This window comes from Orcinus orca, chromosome 11 (genome assembly GCF_937001465.1).
Source record: "Orcinus orca chromosome 11, mOrcOrc1.1, whole genome shotgun sequence".
NCBI lineage: Eukaryota > Metazoa > Chordata > Mammalia > Artiodactyla > Delphinidae > Orcinus > Orcinus orca.
Window position 1 is genome coordinate 14,632,534 of NC_064569.1, and position 18,300 is coordinate 14,650,833.

General features: G+C 36.5%; 1 protein-coding gene across 11 annotated transcripts in view; it reads left to right on the plus strand.

Annotated features, from left to right (window-relative positions):
• The window catches only part of PIK3C2G (phosphatidylinositol-4-phosphate 3-kinase catalytic subunit type 2 gamma), a 365,719-nt gene that overhangs the window by 149,140 nt on the left and 198,279 nt on the right, over positions 1-18,300 (plus strand). For all 11 annotated transcript variants that reach the window (XM_033430304.2, XM_049695083.1, XM_033430311.2 and 8 more), the window contains one exon: positions 4,663-4,757. In XM_033430304.2, coding sequence (XP_033286195.1) covers positions 4,663-4,757 — 95 coding nt within the window. The remainder of the gene's footprint in view (positions 1-4,662; positions 4,758-18,300) is intronic.

Genomic DNA, 18,300 nt, shown 5'->3' on the forward strand with positions numbered 1-18,300 from the left:
GATGGCTTCATAAGCGAATTCTATCAAACATTTAGAGAAGAGCTAACACCTATCCTTCTCAAACTTTTCCAAAATATAGCAGAGGGAGGAACACTCCCAAACTCATTCTGCAAGGCCACCATCACCCTGATACCAAAACCAGACAAAGATGTCACAAAGAAAGAAAACTACAGGCCAATATCACTGATGAACATAGATGCAAAAATCCTCAACAAAATACTAGCAAACAGAATCCAACAGCACATTAAAAGCATCACACACCATGATCAATTGGAGTTTATCCCAGGAATGCAAGAATTCTTCAATATATGCAAATCAATAAATGTGATACACCATATTAACAAATTGAAGGAGAAAGATCATATGATCATCTCAATAGATGAAGAAAAAGCTTTTGACAAAATTCAACACCCCTTTATGACAAAAACCCTCAAGAGTGTAGATATAGAGGGAATTTACCTCAACACAATAAAGGCCATATATTACAAACTGATAGCCAACATCATTCTCAATGGTGAAAAACTGAAACCATTTTCACAAAGATCAGGAACAAGACAAGGTTGCCCACTCTCACCACTCTTATTCAACATAGTTTTGGAAGTTTTAGCCACAGCCATCAGAGAAGAAAAAGAAATAAAGGAATCCAAATCGGAAAAGAAGTAAAACTCTCACTGTTTGCAGATGACTTGATACTATACATAGAGAGTCCTAAACACTCTACCAGAAACCTACTAGAGCTAATCAATGAATTTGGTAAAGTAGCAGGAAACAAAATGCACAGAAATCTCTTGCATTCCTGTACCCTAATGATGAAAACTCTGAAAGAGAAATTAAGAAATCACTCCCATTTACCACTGCAACAAAAATAATAAAATACCTAGGAATAAACCTACCTAAGGAGACAAAAGACCTGTATGCAGAAAACTATAAGACACTGATGACAGATATTAAAGGTGATACAAAGAGATGGAGAGACATACCATGTTTTTGGATTGGAAGAATCAACATTGTGAAAATTACTCCACTACCCAAGTAATCTACAGATTCAATGCAATCCCTATCAAACTACCAATGGAATTTTTCACATAACTAGAACAAAGAATTTCACAATTTGCGTGGAAACACCAAAAACCCCACATAGCCAAAGCAATCTTGTGAAAGAAAAACGGAGCTGGAGGAATCAGGCTTCTGGACTTCAGACTATACAAAAAGCTGCAGTAATCAAGACAGTATGGTACTGGCACAAAAACAGAAATATAGATCAATGGAACAGGATAGAAATCCCAGAGATATACCCACGCACATGTGGTCACCTTACCTTTGATAAAGGAGGCAAGAATATACAATGGAGAAAAGATTGCCTCTTCAATAAGTGGTGCTGGGAAAACTGGACAGCTACATGTAAAAGAATGAAATTAGATCACTCCCTAACACCATACACAAAAATAAACTCAAAATGGATTAAAGACCTAAATGTAAGTCCAGACACAATAAAACTCTTAGAGGAAAACATAGGCAGAACACTCTATGACATAAATCACAGCAAGATCCTTTTTGACCCATCTCCCAGAGAAATGGAAATAAAAACAAAAATAAATAAATGGGACCTAATGAAACTTAAAATCTTTTGCACAGGAAAGGAAACCGTAAATGAAACGAAAAGACAACCCTCAGAATGGGAAAAAATATTTGCATTGAAGCAACTGACAAAGGATTAATCTCCAAAATTTACAAGAGCTCATGCAGCTCAATATCAAAAAAACAAACAACCTAATCCAAACATGGGCAGAAGACCCAAACAGACATTTCTCCAAAGAAGACATACAGATTGCCAACAAACACATGAAAGAATGCTCAGCATCACTAATCATTAGAGAAATGCAAATCAAAACTACAATGAGGTATCATCTCACACCAATCAGAATGGCCATCATCAAAAAATCTACAAACAATAAATGCCTGGGAGGGTGTGGAGAAAAGAGAACCCTATTCACTGTTGGTGGGAATGTAAGTTGATACAGCCACTATGGAGGACAGTATGGAGGTTCCTTAAAAAACTAAAAATAGAACTACCATACGATTCAGCAATCCCACTACTGGGCATATACCCTGAGAAAACCAGAATTCTAAAAGAGTTATGTACCACAATGTTCACTGCAGCTCTGTTTACAGTAGCCACGACATGGAAGCAACCTAGTGTCAATCGACAGATGAATGGATAAAGAAGGTGTGGCACATATATACAATGGAATGTTTCTCAGCCATAAAAAGAAACAAAATTGAGTTGTTTGTAGTGAGGATGGACCTAGAGTCTGTTGTACAGAGTGAAGTAAGTCAGAAAGAGAAAAACAAATACCATATGCTAACACATATATATGGAATCTAAAAAAAAAAAAAAAGGTCTGATGAACCTAGTGACAGGACAGCAGTAAAGACGTAGAGAATGGACTTGAGGACAGGGGAAGGGGAAGGGGAAGCTGGGGCGAAGTGAGAGGGTGACATGGACTTATACATGCTACCAAGTGTAAAATAGATAGCTTGTGGGAATCAGCCGCATAGCACAGGGAGATCAGCTCAGTGCTTTGTGATCACCTAGAGGGGGTGGGATAAGGAGGGTGGGAGGGAGATGCATGAGGGAGGAGATATGGATATATATGTATATGTATAGTTGATTCACTTTGTTATAAAGCAAAAACTAATACACCATTGTAAAGCAATTATACTCCAATAAAGATGTTAAAAAAAATACTTTCCAAGACATAATCAAATCCTACCCTGCTGATTATTTTCTGGAATCATGTTATTTTTGTTATGCATTCTTTTATTAGAATTAAACAGGCTATATTAAAGAGCAATAAGAATGGACTTTAAGACCATAATGAAAACAGAATGTATGGCTTATAGCTAGAAATCAAATAAGATACAGACCCAGAGGTACTGCAAACCACAAGCTGTAACAATGCAGGTAGGTTTCAAGAAGAGAGTTCAAAATAATGCGGTATGCACCAAAAATATTGCCTACCTCCTAGATGATGAGGCAGGATGCAGGTGGAAATTGTAGCAGTAGACAGGGTGAGCAGGGAGTTTGGAAGCAAGGACGGCAATTCAAGATCAATAAGTAGTTACTGGGTTCAGAAAGAAATCACAGGGAAATCTGAAAAGAAAGCTAAAAACAAGCACGGAAGTAAATTCTGAGACATCTCTCCTGGTCATATGCTCATAGGATATGTTCACTATAAGGGCATGAACACAACCCATGGTCTAGTCAGTCCAGTATTAGCATGTAAATTAAAGAAGCCCACAACTGCAGTTTAAGACAACACACATTATGGTCTTTATATATTCAGACAACATTCAGAGATTATGCAAATTTTCTGAAATCATCTTTGACATTCTCATTTGGGAATTCATAAATGTTCCCATCCTTGAGGATGGTTAGCATACTGAGGTGTTTCTTCAGGTGTGCGTTAAATGAATGTTGTACCCACTTTTTTCTGCTGTCTATACTGTGATATAAAACCTGGCTTAGGGCTTCCCTGGTGGCGCAGTGGTTGAGAGTCCGCCTGCCGATGCAGGGGACACGGGTTCGTGCCCCGGTCTGGGAAGATCCCACATGCCGCGGAGCAGCTAGTCCCGTGAGCCATGGCCGCTGAGCCTGCACATCCGGAGCCTGTGCTCCACAACGGGAGAGGCCACAACAGTGAGAGGCCCGCGTACCGCAAAAAAAAAAAAAAAAAAAAAAAAAAACCTGGCTTAAACTCTGTGTGTGTGTGTGTGTGTGTGTGTGTGTGTGTGTGTGTGTGTTTGTGTGTGTGTGTGTGTGAGAGAGAGAGAGAGAGAGAGAGAGAGACTTAAATGGCTTACTGGGCAACAAACCATAGAAGCTTTGCTTCTCAAGCAGGAATAAGCATTTTTAGGAAGATAGGAAGAAAACCTGACTTTCATTTTCACAACTTATTCAGATTCCTGAGATGATGGGGGCCCAGATACTTACTGACTGCCGATGGTGAAGTCCCTATAGAGTGTGGGTGGAGGTCTGAATTAGGTCCCAAAGGAGATCAAAGGTTGCTTTTGATGATTGTGTTTCCCACCAGGTTGGGTATACTAGAAAACATTAGAAAGTTGTTCCCAGTGCAGATGAAGGCATGGGAGATTTGGGGATGGGTGAACTATGGTGGGAACAGTCAGCTTTGAAACCTATAAGGAAAGCTTCAAAGCCTTCAGATTAATACTCAGTTGGTGATTTCAGTTAAGGCTTTGAGTGTGTATTAATTTCATCTCCAAAAGAAGGGAAACATCTACTGCTTAATAATGCCATTTTTATATCCAAGACACTGTTCATGATATTATTTTTTGTGCCAAGATTCTCTTCCTAGGCATGGTTGAACTCCACCAACAACCTGCTCCTGTTTATTATCCTGTGATACTAAAGCAAAAATAAGGAAAGGAAGCAGACTACACACCCCCAATTGTGTGTTGTGTGTATGCTCTGTTATTAGTTATACACCAGCTAATAAAGCTATCAAATATAAACATTTTGTTAAAACATTGATGCTGTTTTCCCTGTCTTTCTCAAGACTCTTAGGTCCCTTTGTATTTGCTATAATTTTGTTACTGAGGAAAAAAAAAAAAAAAGGAAACTAATTGTATCTCTTATTTCAGGCTGTCAAGTTTGAATGGAACCTTGAAAGTCCTCTAGTGCAACTTCTGTTACACCGCTCACTGCAAAGCATCCAGATTGCCCATCGTCTTCACTGGTAAGAGTAACCAAAATAGGTTAGAATACCTTTTTTTATTGTCAACTTTTCTCTGTGGGGCAGCTTTCCCTTGTAATTGATACAAACTTCCACTTAAAATTCAGCCAAATTTGAGTCTTTGTCAAGGTTATTTTTGAGTATAATTTAACTGTCATCATCTTCAAAATCTTCCTTTCGTACCATTGCTGCTCTTTAAATCCAACCAGAATTTTAAATCTGGATGATACCTTTCCTATAGCTTTAAATCACAAGGTCTATGTGTGATCATGTCTACTTGCTTAATATTTCAATATAAAATCTAGTTATAAGACTGTGTATGTTTTGGAAGAATGTATGCTTTAAAAGAAATTTCTGTACAATATTAGTTATAAACAGTGGGGTCTAAAGACCAATATGTGCTCTTTAAGTTAAAAATTCCTACAGCACTAAACTTTTCCCAAAGCATAAATTTTGAATATTATTAGTGGAGAAGTCAGACTTATTTAAGAGATACCAGAATTCCTCATCATAACCTGATCCTACTGAACAAGCTATTCTTTGGATGCTGTTCTGCCTACTTTTATTATAACATTGTAAATTCACACAAAAATTTTAGCAATTACAGATGTCAGTGACCTAAGGGTGAAATTGAATCTATCCTTTGTCCTCACATATGTATAACAAGCATCATTTATTGGCTTCAATTGCTAGTGGAGAACTTTAAAAAGAAAAAAAGGAAGTCAATATCATTTTTGAATATCATGTTTTTCTGCTTCAAAAAACATTACTCGTGTTGACATCACTCTTCCCATGAAAATGACTCAAGGATTTCATAGCAAAATAGAAATACAAGGAATTGTCAAGCACTAATATTTGATTTGCTGCTGAATTTCATTTCAAATTCCTAATAGAAATGCTAGGGCATTTTCCTCTAGTATGTCAGTATAATTAGGCATCAGATAATATTGGCAAACAGTGGGCCTTTCACTAAATAGACTCTCTTATCCAGCTCTGAATTGAGTCTTATTCCCTACCATTTTTCGATCAGCTACTTTGGTGGGAAGTTAAGTGGATACACTTGTTGGTGTTTCACTGTCATAATAAAGCTAGAACTCCATTAACCCCAATGTTTATTTCCCTTAAAACTGCACTTTTTTTCACTTTTCACTTTTTTAACATATGTTTATTCAAATGAAGGCATATTAAAAAATAACATGACCACCTAACAATCTTGATATAAAATATTTGAACCAAAACATAATATAAAATATATAAAGTAAAAAAGCATATAGAAAGATAAATTTAAAAAAATAGAATAAAATATTAAGGACTTATCCTAATACATTGATTGTTATAATACTAATTCTAGAGCCACCTTAGTAAGTTCTTCATTTGCTAAAAGGGTGTGAAAAGTGGAGTAATTTGAAAGACAACAATGAGTGCAAAGTTGTCAATCAATGTCATATTTGCAGATTCACAATAAATACAATAATGTCACTGTTTCCAAAGAAGTTAGGAGGAAAGACTTTCTAAGTATGGTTCTCACCCTTATAAAAGAGAGAAAAACCAATAACAAAGCCCATTTCTCTTCTCACTGATTTAAGAGAGTAAGTTAGAAGGGCTAGAAAAGAATATAAGTTATAAATGGACTGCTTGTTTCTGAATGCTTAATTTGTGAAAATATGGAAAAGGAGAAGGAAGATGTGGAGGGAAATATTTAATTACCCACATTCTTTTAAAACTTAAATAAAAATTAAGAATCAGGCAAAATATCCTAAGCATCAAAGAACATTACATATATTTAGAATATATCTTGGAGTTAAAGAATAATAGCTGCTGGTGCATAGCATCATATTTAGGGGACATTTGTTTGTAGAATATTGATTTTTTGTGTGTAGAATATTGAGTTAAAACTTTAGAGATGCAGCTCAGACCCTGCATGATACACTTAAAAATATTCTCAATATATCTTTCCTTAAAAAACAAAACAACAACAACAAAAGCCAATACCCTGTAATTTTAAAAAAAGATAGAGATCTATCAGACATCAGTTTAATGATTTTTCTCCACTCGGGTGAGCTCCTGCTTCCTCATATTCAGCATGTTCAACACTGAACGCAGCAACTTACCCTGCTCACTCGGGTCTTGGAGGCTTTTCTGGATCTTCCCCATCTCTCAAGAATATGCCCAGTTGTTTACCAAGCCCTATAATCCTATACCTCCTAAATAGCTCTCCCTGCATCCACTGCTTCCACCTGTCACTGCCATTGATGAGAATGTTGCCTCATCAGATACTGAGTTATGAATAAACAGGCTTGCACAGAAACCATCTTGACTACTTGCCATCACTGTGGGTAGCCTTCCTGAAAAGGGAAATTGACTTGGAGTTACTGTTGGAAGGGTGATGTAGGATGAGTATCCCCTATTTTTCATGAAAAGGGAGTTAACAATAAGCTTTGGATTGGGAAGGTTTAAAAGCTTTCAATCACAATTTGCACCCTAAAAGGTGACTGTTAATGGGTACAGTAGCATTTGGAGTTCACAACTAGGAGGCCCCTCCCCCATCATATAACAATTTTAGAAACTTAAACTCAGTGCCCCTTTCCGTTTTGAATAAGAAACAAACAGCTGTCACTAGCTGGTAGTGAGATATTGGGTTGAATGGGGCTCCCCAAAAGATATACCTACATCTTAACTCCAGGAACCTGTAACTAAGACCTTATTCGGAAAAAGGGTGTTTGAAGATGTAATTAAATTTAAAATCTTGAGATTAAATCATCCTTTATTATCAGGGTGGGTCCTAAATCCAATGACAAGTGTCCTTATAAGAGACAGAGGAGAAGATGCACACAAACAGAAAAGGCCATGTGGACATGGAGTCAGTACAGCCCAGAGCCAAGGATTGTCCAGGGTCACCAGAAGCTGGAAGAGGCAAGGAAGGATTTTGCCCTAGAGCCTTGAAAGGGAGTACAACCTATCTTGATTTCAAACTTCTGGTGTCCCGAACTGTGAGATTAATTTCTATTGTTTAAGCCATCAGTTAGTATTAATTTGTTATGGCAGCCACAGGAAATATACAGCAAGGAAGGGACTTTATGAAGGGCTCTGACTAGATTGGCTCTGATGTCACATCATGCAGGAAGCTTTCCTTGACCCTCTCCCCAGCCACTCTCCAGGGTTGATTGAGTATTGCTCCCATGTTGTATCCCAGAGTATACTCTACACGACTCAGCAGATGTCTTGTCACACAACCTTAACACTTCTATTCCCCTGCCTGCGTCCACTCCTGGTCCATATAGTGGCTAATGAGAGCAATCATGTCATACTCATCAGCATACTAATCACACCAATGTCTGGAACTCAAGAGGTGCTGAAAAAAATGTTTTTAAAATCACGAAACCATAGAAATTTCTCTAAGGCTGTCAATATTTTCACATGCTTGGAATTCAGTACATTCTCAAAGGCACTGTTAGTGCTCTAGCCAAATCCCCTTTATCTGGCTGGTGGACCCATCTTGCAGTTTCAGTGAATATTGACTGCCAACTGACAACTGCCTCTTCTCTGGAGAGTTGTTCTCTGCTAACATAGCTACCTGGTCTGGGAAGTGGGAAATCTTTAAGGTACAATTTACATTCCAGAACCTCCCCAGGGATGAATCAAAGCTAGATGACCTCTTGGTTAACTCCTTCTCCTCCCCTACAATGCTTCTCTTACTTCCTTAAAGGTTTCTTTCCTAAAGAGCACTCCTTCAGTAAATCACATACACCTTAATTCCTGTCTCATAGTGTGTTCTAGGGAAGCTTACCTAAGATAAGCATTTCTTTATTGAAGAAAAAGAATTTAAATATGTGTTTTTTAAAAATCGGAGCATCAGTATGCTAGGGATGTGTCACAAATGGAACAGCAGTATTGCAGTCTTTCATACTCCTAATACTAGTTTGATTGAATGAGCTCCAAGAGAACCATTTTGAATCGAAATCTGTATAAATTGTTTTTTAAGGCCTATCGTACAAAACTCTGAAAGCATTCCCTTCAAAGTGTGGGGTTAACCTGAGATGAAACACACATTTGCAAACTCTCTAAATGCAGCAATTTTTTTCTGTTTTATTCACTGATATAGCACAAACACCTAGGGCAGTACTTGGCACTTGATAAATATTAAATAAATTTTTACTGAATGAATGAATAGGACAAAGTTGCCCAACTGGGTACATGCAGACTTGTGACATAAGAGGGCTGTTTGAGCAGTCAGTGCGTCTTGATGCCAAACAGATTTGGCACGACTAGAATGATGTCAGGACATTGGCCCAGTCAGGTACAAGGCAATGCATATCACTAGTGAAGTCAAAACTGGATTGGAGGGGTCTTCCCTGGTGGCACAGTGGTTGAGAGTCCGCCTGCCGATGCAGGGGACACAGGTTCGTGCCCCAGTCTGGGAAGATCCCACATGCCGTGGAGCAGCTGGGCCCGTGAGCCATGGCCACTGAGCCTGCGCATCCGGAGCCTGTGCTCCGCAACAGGAGAGGCCACAGCAGTGAGAGGCCCGCGTACCGCAAAAAAAAAAAAACTGGATTGGAGGGAGAATGTGAGCAGAAGTCAAGGACTAACCTGAGTCAGGAATTAAGGCCTGAAAAACAAGCTGGTGCAATGTCTGCTGGACCAGTTGGGAGAACCATGGAGTGAATTAAGGCCATGGTGTCTCTGGGATCACGAGGACTTTCCAAGGTGGCTCATGGTATTAAAGGACTACATGAGCTTTAATATACTATGCATAAAATTGAGATGTTGCAAAATCTGCCCATTCATTTTCTCAACAATCTAAACTTATCTAGAATTTTGGGGCAATTTCTCAAATCAGGGACTACTCTAAATAAAGCAAAATAATGTGGAAATTTTGCATCATATGATTTGAAGTCCTATGTTCCCCTCACCCCCTCTCCTAAATATGTCTCCCCAGTGCCTGAAATTCTCTCATTAGCAAGTCACTCCTTTAGGTTAACATTGTTCCCTCCCAGAATTTCTCTTCTCATGTAAAAAGTATATATATTCAGAACATAATGCTTATGATGAATTAGTTTATCATTTGTTCATTTATGTGACAAATGTTGAGATGTTAGACATTGTTGAACTATTAAGGATATGGGAATAGAATCTAAAAAAGAGTGGATATATGTATATGTATAACTGATTCACTTTGCTGTACAGCAGAAACTAACACAACAGTTTAAAGCAATTATACTCCAATAAAAATTAATTTTAAACAAAAGGATAGACTATAATGGTCCTTGTCTAAAGAAGCTCACAAGCTAACAACACATTAGCATCCAGGCAGCAGGAAAAAGCCCACAGGCTGTGTGGCAGGGACAGAGTAGAAGGAGTAAGCTGACAACAGATTCTGTCCATTTTACAGTTTTGCCCATGACCTGTTCCAAATATAAGCACAAGGCAGAGAGGCAAGTCTGGCCATCAAGTAAATAAAAAGCCTCAACTGCGCTCCCATTCTGTCAGAGTTAAATACTGATAAAGGCATACAAATGAATATATAAAGGAGGTAAATGCTCCCTCTGCTTTGATGTCTGGAACACTCCCTGAAGTGAGAGTAAAGAGCTGTACTTCAGGGAGTTACTGCGGTATAATAGGGCACGCATGATACAAAATCAGGAGGTTTTAAAGCCTCCATCCTTTACCTTCTAGAATCATTATATTGCTACTAATTCACCTTTTTACCTTTACAGTTTAATAAATAATAAATTATTGCTTCACTTTTTTGTAAGGGGAAGATATGTCTTGTCATTTAATATTGATCTGTTATAATCATCTTTCACCCTGTCATTCTCAGAAAAGTATACACCAGATAAAATTCCTACAGTGAGCAACTCACTAAACTAATGAGAGCTTTTCTCTACTCCAACCAACCTGAAAAAAAAAGTGATGGCTATTTGTAAGAAAGTTTACATTTTACATAATAATCTGTAAAATTCATTAGCACAGTTTTCTAGTTAAGGTGTAATATAAGAACAATTGTTTTGTCTGTTTTATTTTTATTTTACATAATAGAGGTTATATGTAGTTCCTTTAGTAAAAAAGATTTATTAAAAAACAGAATACAATTTTTAAGTTATTTTCTAATATCATTTAAGTCTTATTACTCCTATTAAATGTATATGAAAATAGAATCTGATACAAAGCTCTTCCATAGATCCATGCAAAAACCAGGAACAGAGCTCCACCTTAAATGTATCCCTAGTTTAAATTATTTTCACTTTAAATTCTTCTATTTTGTTAAATAAGTGAAGAGTTGTAAAAATGCACATTTTGTATATACGTACTGACCTCAAATGTTGGAACTCAGACATCTGGCCTTTGGGAACTAAACTTTCTAATCCAGTCTCTTGCAATTTTTCATTATAATAGCCACATGCAATTACATCATTGCTTCCTTAGGTAGTAATCTGGTTTCCTTATAATAATATCAGCTCCTCATAGTTTATGTTACAGATTTGGGTTAAGACCTTGAAAAACATCATTATACTGCTTAAGTTTTGTTGTTTCTCAATGAAGAAGAGCAGGAAAAAGATCTGGATTAGTGATAAGGAATAGGAACGTATCAGCACGTTGATGGTACTGGACCCAGATAAAGAAAGGGAGAGAAGCAGAGCGTCACATCAAAGATGTTTTTAGGTACCAGGTCTAGAAGTAGCACACACCACTTCGGCCTATATTCCATAGGTGGGAAGTCAGTAAGAAGGCCCCACCCACTGCAAGGGAGTATAGGAAAGCAGACCAGGTGTACATCTATATACAGAAGCAAAATGCTATTGGATCTGGTAAACCCTGAGCAGGGTCTGCCACAGAGGTAAAAGCCATATAGATGACTCAAGAAATTTGGCCATTAAGTGATAAAGAGGACTTGAAAAGAAAACCAGTACTCACCTTTACATGTATTAATTGGCTTTCTTTTCAAAAACTGAAATTGTCTCAACAGATAAAAAATACTACTACCTAACTACCTGATTAAGAATCATCATTTTGACAGACATCCTCTAAAAGTGGCTTTTCTCTAACAATTCTATAAATATTTCCAAGAGATTTAACCTATAGGTACATTTTGTAACCATTTTACCTGGAGGGCTCATTATTAAGATATTTATGTAGCTTGGTGGGTACTGGTAGCTTAGCTCAAGAAGTCCAAAATTGAATCAAACATTTTTACTCTCTACTCTTTCAATCCTTGCCCCTACCATTCCCAAACTGTCTTTTTTATATGCAGTGTCCTGGTTTATGCTCACCAGCAAATCATCCAACATAGAAAATCTGGGAGGCATTTTTCTTACCCAGCAATCTTCCTCATTCAGCAGTCCTTAAGTCCTAACTGTTGTTTCTCAAAAATATATTTTGATTTGTCCTTTTTCCATCTCCATGGCCAGCACCTTATCTCAAGCCTTTAGTGTTACCTACTTGGACTACAGCCTCCTAATTGTTTTTCTTCCCTTCCATTCTTTCCTGTTTTCAGCCCATCCATCCTTCACACTGCTCTGAGAAAAATCTTTGTGTAATACCACTTGATCCCTACTCATAAAGTAGACTCTAGTTCCTAGGGAACCCCCAGCTGGCTAGCATAATTCCAGTCACCTTTTTCTGCTTACAGGGTTTAGAATTATTAGACTATGACATTAATCTCTTCTCCCTAAATATGACCTTGCAGTAGATTTTCATGATCTCAACTCCATCTACCTCCCATCCCATCTTATATTGTTTTCTACAACCAAACATAGTCTTTTCTATTCTCAAGTAGTTACTCAAATTTTCAGAGGTCTTTCATGCCTTGATGACTATGTGTATTGCATTTCCCTCTGCTTGAAATGCAACTGTCCTGTTGTTTACCCAGAGTCTTTTAGGACTCAACTCAAATTTTTATTCTCTTTGAAAATGTCTCCAACCTCAGCTCTTATACGCACTGCCAATGCGCTTATTAACATTTTGCATACTTTCATTTACTTCACCGTTTCCCTTTTCTTTAAGACACTTTGGGCTGCAAGAAACAGAAAATCCTGATTCAACTGGTTTAAAAGATATGAAAAATTAATTATCTCACATAACAAGAAGTTTGCTAGTAGGGTGGTTCAGGAGTTTATTATTGGGGCAGCTGCCTGATTTTGTGATAAACTCAGTTTCTTTGATCTTTCTGCTCTGTCATCCTTAGTGTGTTGACTTGTCTTTAGTTAGTTCATTTCACATGGTTACAAGAAGACTGCCATAGTTGGTATCATATGCATACATGACACCATACAGCAAAAGAAAAGGCACTGATCCCTCTCCAACAAGAAAAGTTTTCTATAAATCCCATAGTAGAGTTAACTTCCTATATGATTTGCCAGAATTGGGCTGCATGTCATCCTGAACCAATAACCTAATTAGATGGCAAATGAGTGAGTTGGCTTACCCAGTTGATTTAGAATATTGAGAATCTATCTGTAAACTGGTCATCTTCTCTGAAGGTTATGATACCTGAACAAAATCAGATTCTTTATTCAGGTGTGAAGGGGAGAATAGATTTGGTATAGATAAAACCCTATGTTTCCTTTCTGGACTGTGAGGCTCTATCCTGACCATCCATCCTTAACACAGAACATTGCACGTAGTACATATTATTGGCACTCAGTAAGTACTTGAATGAAGTTTAAAAAATAATCATGCCACATACATTTATACTGCCTACAGGTTAACTTACCTGGACCACTGCATTTTAAAACAGCAAGCAATCAGCACAAGTCATACTATACTAAACGTATAGAGTTGGCCATTGGTATTCTGATAATCACTTTTGCTCCCTTTAAATAATAGACTCCCCTATTGCTCTGGAATTGGGGGAAGTTGATCTAAATGACTTATGGAAAAATATGAGAGTATGGAATAAATTTTTTGAAGAGGTATCAGGTGTTACTGATTGGGTCCATAGTGTGAGGTGCTTTTACTGACTTAACTATGCTGTTTCTTAAAACCCTGATTGAAAATGAAAGGCTGTATCTAGTGATTTGGCAAGAAGTGTTTTATGGGGAGACCCTGCCAAGCAGTCAATTATGAACTTTTAAAATATAATTTTCTGTATTGAGACTTTCTGTGAGGTTTGGGGAATTACTGAACAGTTTCTGATTTTTGCTGGCTCCTATATTCTCAAGGGTTTTTTTTGTTTGATTGTTTGTTTATTTGTTTTTCTGGACTGTGAATATTCTTAGTTCTTTTTGTTTTGGGTCAGTTACTGAGTAAGTCCTTTCTTACCAGACCCTATTTTACTTCCTATCTTTGCTCATCAAAGATCACTCTTTGAAAAGGTTGAATGGAGATTTTTCTTGCTTTTCTTCTAACTCAATTTTCTACTTCATTTGTGTACAGTTATTGTAGTTACAACAGAAAGACAATTACTTTATTTTCCTTGTCTAAAGAGCTTCACGTGTGTTGCTTTTATCTGTAAGAAAATCTAGACTTGGATACTTCAATTAAATATTTGTCATGTTTAATAACTTAGAATTCTTGTTCTTGTTTTGGCATGTATGATTCATTTTTGACCAAAGATGAGTGAACAGCTTGCACAAATAGTGTTTGTCTTCAGACTTGACAGTCTGCCTGGTACACTAACCACTCTTGACAGAATGTCAAATAATTGGTGTATCTTGCTTGAGTTTAGTCATCTGAAGTTGTTAAAGGAAGGAATCCTAATGTATGCATCACTTTCCTTTTTAAATTGGGCACTGTGTATATATGTTTCCTAAGGTACTGTAAATGTCATTAATTTACCAAAATGATGGAACTTTTATTATTTTCTTCTAAGTAAAATTTAACATCACTTTTAGAGAGGCTGCTGCTCAGTAAACTGTTGACATAAATTGATTGATGACTGAAAATATCACAAGACTCAATCTAGAGCTTCAGTTACTAGGTGTAGCAGCAGCTGAACAAGTAGACCAGGGAACTTCAGGGAACAGAGACAGGAAATTGCATAAGAAGTATACTGAGGAAAGAGAGTATTATGTTAGTCGTCCATTCTTTCATTCATCTATTCTCCGAGGTTTTTTCTGAGTGTCTATTATATACATAATTTATAGTTATTTTGTGAAAGGAATGGAAAATATAAACAAATTATAATACACATTGTTTAAGTAATGTGGTTTCTTAAACCCTCCTAGCTATTTCAGGCAGTTACTAGAGATGCTGGAGTTTATTTTTCAACTCTGTTGTCTCGACAAATTAATTATAAACATTTCACTCAATGATTTTTAAGTCCTCTTTGACTGGATTATGAAACCAAATTCAGTGTGTTCATTCACACTTATTCATTCTTGGGAAGAGTTGTGCTAAGTGTCCAGAGAACCCCATCCCAGGATCAAGGAGCTTCATGACCTGAATTGGTGACCAGATGGTGACTTGGATAATCCTTCGGAATATTTTACTGTCATTTCTCTGCTATGGAGACTAGAATGCTAAGGTTTATCAGCTCTAGTATGGCTCTGACTTGGAGAGTATTACTAAAAATTCTCATCATTCAACTCTCTGTTTTCAATACTTGTTCTTGTCATGACAGCATTGCCTTATGGTAGACATGTTATAATATGATTAATGATGAATAATATACTAGTCGTTTCAAATACTCTTTCATTAATTCAAACAACTCTGTTACCTCCACTTTTCAGATGAAAAAAATACCACTCAAAAGGCTAAATATGCAAAGCTACTAAGTAGAAGAGCCGAAATTTGACCCTGCACCTCATCCATTATGATCTGCCAAGCCACTTAAATATTATAAAAGATATAACAATAACAATAAAAGGCAGAATAATGGCATAGGAAGAGAACAAGATTTGGAGGAAAATGTACTTGAATAGAAATTCCAACTCAGGTGTCTACTAGCTGAATGGTCTTGGAAAAATTACTTAACCTGCCTGATCTTTTTCATAATCTGTAAAAGAAATATAATTGTGCCTAATAGTTGTTAAAATTAACTGAGATCATATATATCAAGATCCTTGATATATATTTAGTACATCTAAAGGGTGTATTTTTTGAGTCATTTAGAAAACATAAGAATTCATTTAGAAACATAAAATTACAGTTCCCAAGGCTATATCACTAATTAATAATTGCATTGAATTTAGATCTTGGATTGTTGTCATTTGACTCCTCACTCCTACCATTGTTTTTCTTTCTTTTTTTCCAATTCAAATTTATAATTGAAATTTAATAATAGAATTTGAAATGCATGGAAGTGGGATGAGAAAAATCAGTGTGTAGACAAATTAGTTTAGAGACCTGTTGAGAAAAGTATCTTGCAACATTTTAAGTGTCAGAAAAAGTTGGGAGTATGTGCATCATTTATTTTCAGAGAAATTTAACAGACAAAGGAATCTAACAACATTCACAGATTGCCTGTTGATACATGCTTTTACATTTCAACAGCCAACATCTGTATCACTCATATCACTTAACTGTCTGCTAGCACAATTCAGAAGAAGAAGATATGAGTAAAAATATTCATCAATCCTTTGGTTATTTTAAAGGGTTATGACTGTGAACTGCAAATGCAAAATTGTACCACTTAAGAAGTTATTCATTTCAAAGGCAAAGAACTAAAGAACCCCTTACAACAGCAGGAGAATGGATCACTAAAATGTTGCTAAACCTTCCACACTAGGAAAACATTGTAGACTATCCAAGAAAATATAGGAAATCACTGAAACATCTCATGAAAAGGGGAAGAAAATGTGATTGGTGGTTGTCATGAACTTTTTCATAATTTAGTCAGATTTTTAAATCTTGAATGACATTCATTTGGTATAAAATGTCCATAATAAACATTATTACTGAGCATGTGACAAAAATGAGATCGTTTGTTCTAGAGGTAAAATAACACCATTTATGCAGGTTTCACTTTCAGGGTTATAGCTGGCAATTCCTTCCAATTGGTTAATGACAAGTGAAGATTGGATACTTCCCTTTTCTCTTTCCTGTAACCAGGAGCCTTAGCAATGACTATCCTGAAGAAATTATTGTTATTCCTATACATAGATTAAAGTTAGGTCCAACAGGTGCTCCAAATTCTGCATGACACTGTACCTATCATTTCTGGTGTTTTATACTGAAGCACCTGGGGATCTCTGATATGACATATGAAGCATTTTTGGTCCTGGGCAATTGACTTAAAATTTCTGAGCTTCCATTTCCTCATCTGCAAAATAAGAATAAAATACTTACCATAAGTAAGTAAATAAAATACTTACCACAGTACAGGACCTGTCATTATAGCTACTTAATAAATATATGTTGAATAAGTCAATAATTGAAAGAATTGAGATTTTTGAGGGTGAAATGACATAAAATTATGCAATATTCCTTGTACACCTCCTAGCCTTAACAAATATTTCTTCTTCTGGCTTCCCTTCTTTCCCTTTTTTTTAAATCAAATGATGATATTTTATTTGTTGGAATATAGCACTCCCCAACTGAAGTATTTTATCAGATAAGTGGGCATATATCTGTAACTCTGTGGTCTAGTTCACACACATTTCACCTAAGTGTAAATGGGAAAACTATGTACATGGGGAAACTGCTGGGGTACCATTCCTCGTGTTTCTCACTATCCCACATCTTACCACCATTCTGGATGGTTTTGTTTCTAAATGGATGATTCAGCTAAAAACCCTGAGCCTCAAGAACCCTTGACATCCTTTTTCACCAATAAAATTTAGAACCTTCACACTTCAGTAACTCCTTTCCGTGGCTACATATTAAATCTTGTCATCACTAGGAATGGCACCTCATCTAAGTTTTAAACTTAGAAATCTAGTATATTAACCTTTTCACATTTTGACTTTACTGCACATACTAAACCTGGTGTTCAGTGTCAATAGAAACTCTACTCCCTTCTTCAGGCGCATCCAACCACTCATAGTTTGACTTACCTATCAATTTTCCTATCCACTCATTTCTGTATCTGGGTTAATTTCCTCCATCACCCTCTATATCTACCAAGTCACTTGAAAAATGTCTCATGAATTAGTACCCTACTCTCCATCTCCACTAAAACCTTAGCTTAGGATATCATCATTTCCTTACTAATAGTGCTATTGTTTATTAATTCATATACCCAATTCGGTGATTCAAAAACGTCTGTAAGATAAAGATCAAATTCATTAATCCTAAACTATATATAATGACGCATAAGATAAATTTTATTTTATTATCAATATTAGGAAAGCTTGTGCTTCTCCAAAACAACCAGTCTGTTTTTAACATATGAAAATGTTGGCTCTCTTAACTCACAGGGTAATAGTTAATAGTTTAGGATCCACATCAATATACCTGGATGCAAAAACCTGATTTCTACTATTTTCTAGGTGTCTGACTTCCAGCAAGTTACTTCAATTTTATAAGACCAGTTTTTCTTAGGCATTAAAAATGATAATAATAATATTTACTTTCAGAAGGTTGTTGTGAGAATTAATGTAATATCAGATTTGGGAAGACAGAGTAGGAGAGCCTTGTGATACAGAGAATCCAACCAGGTGTCAGG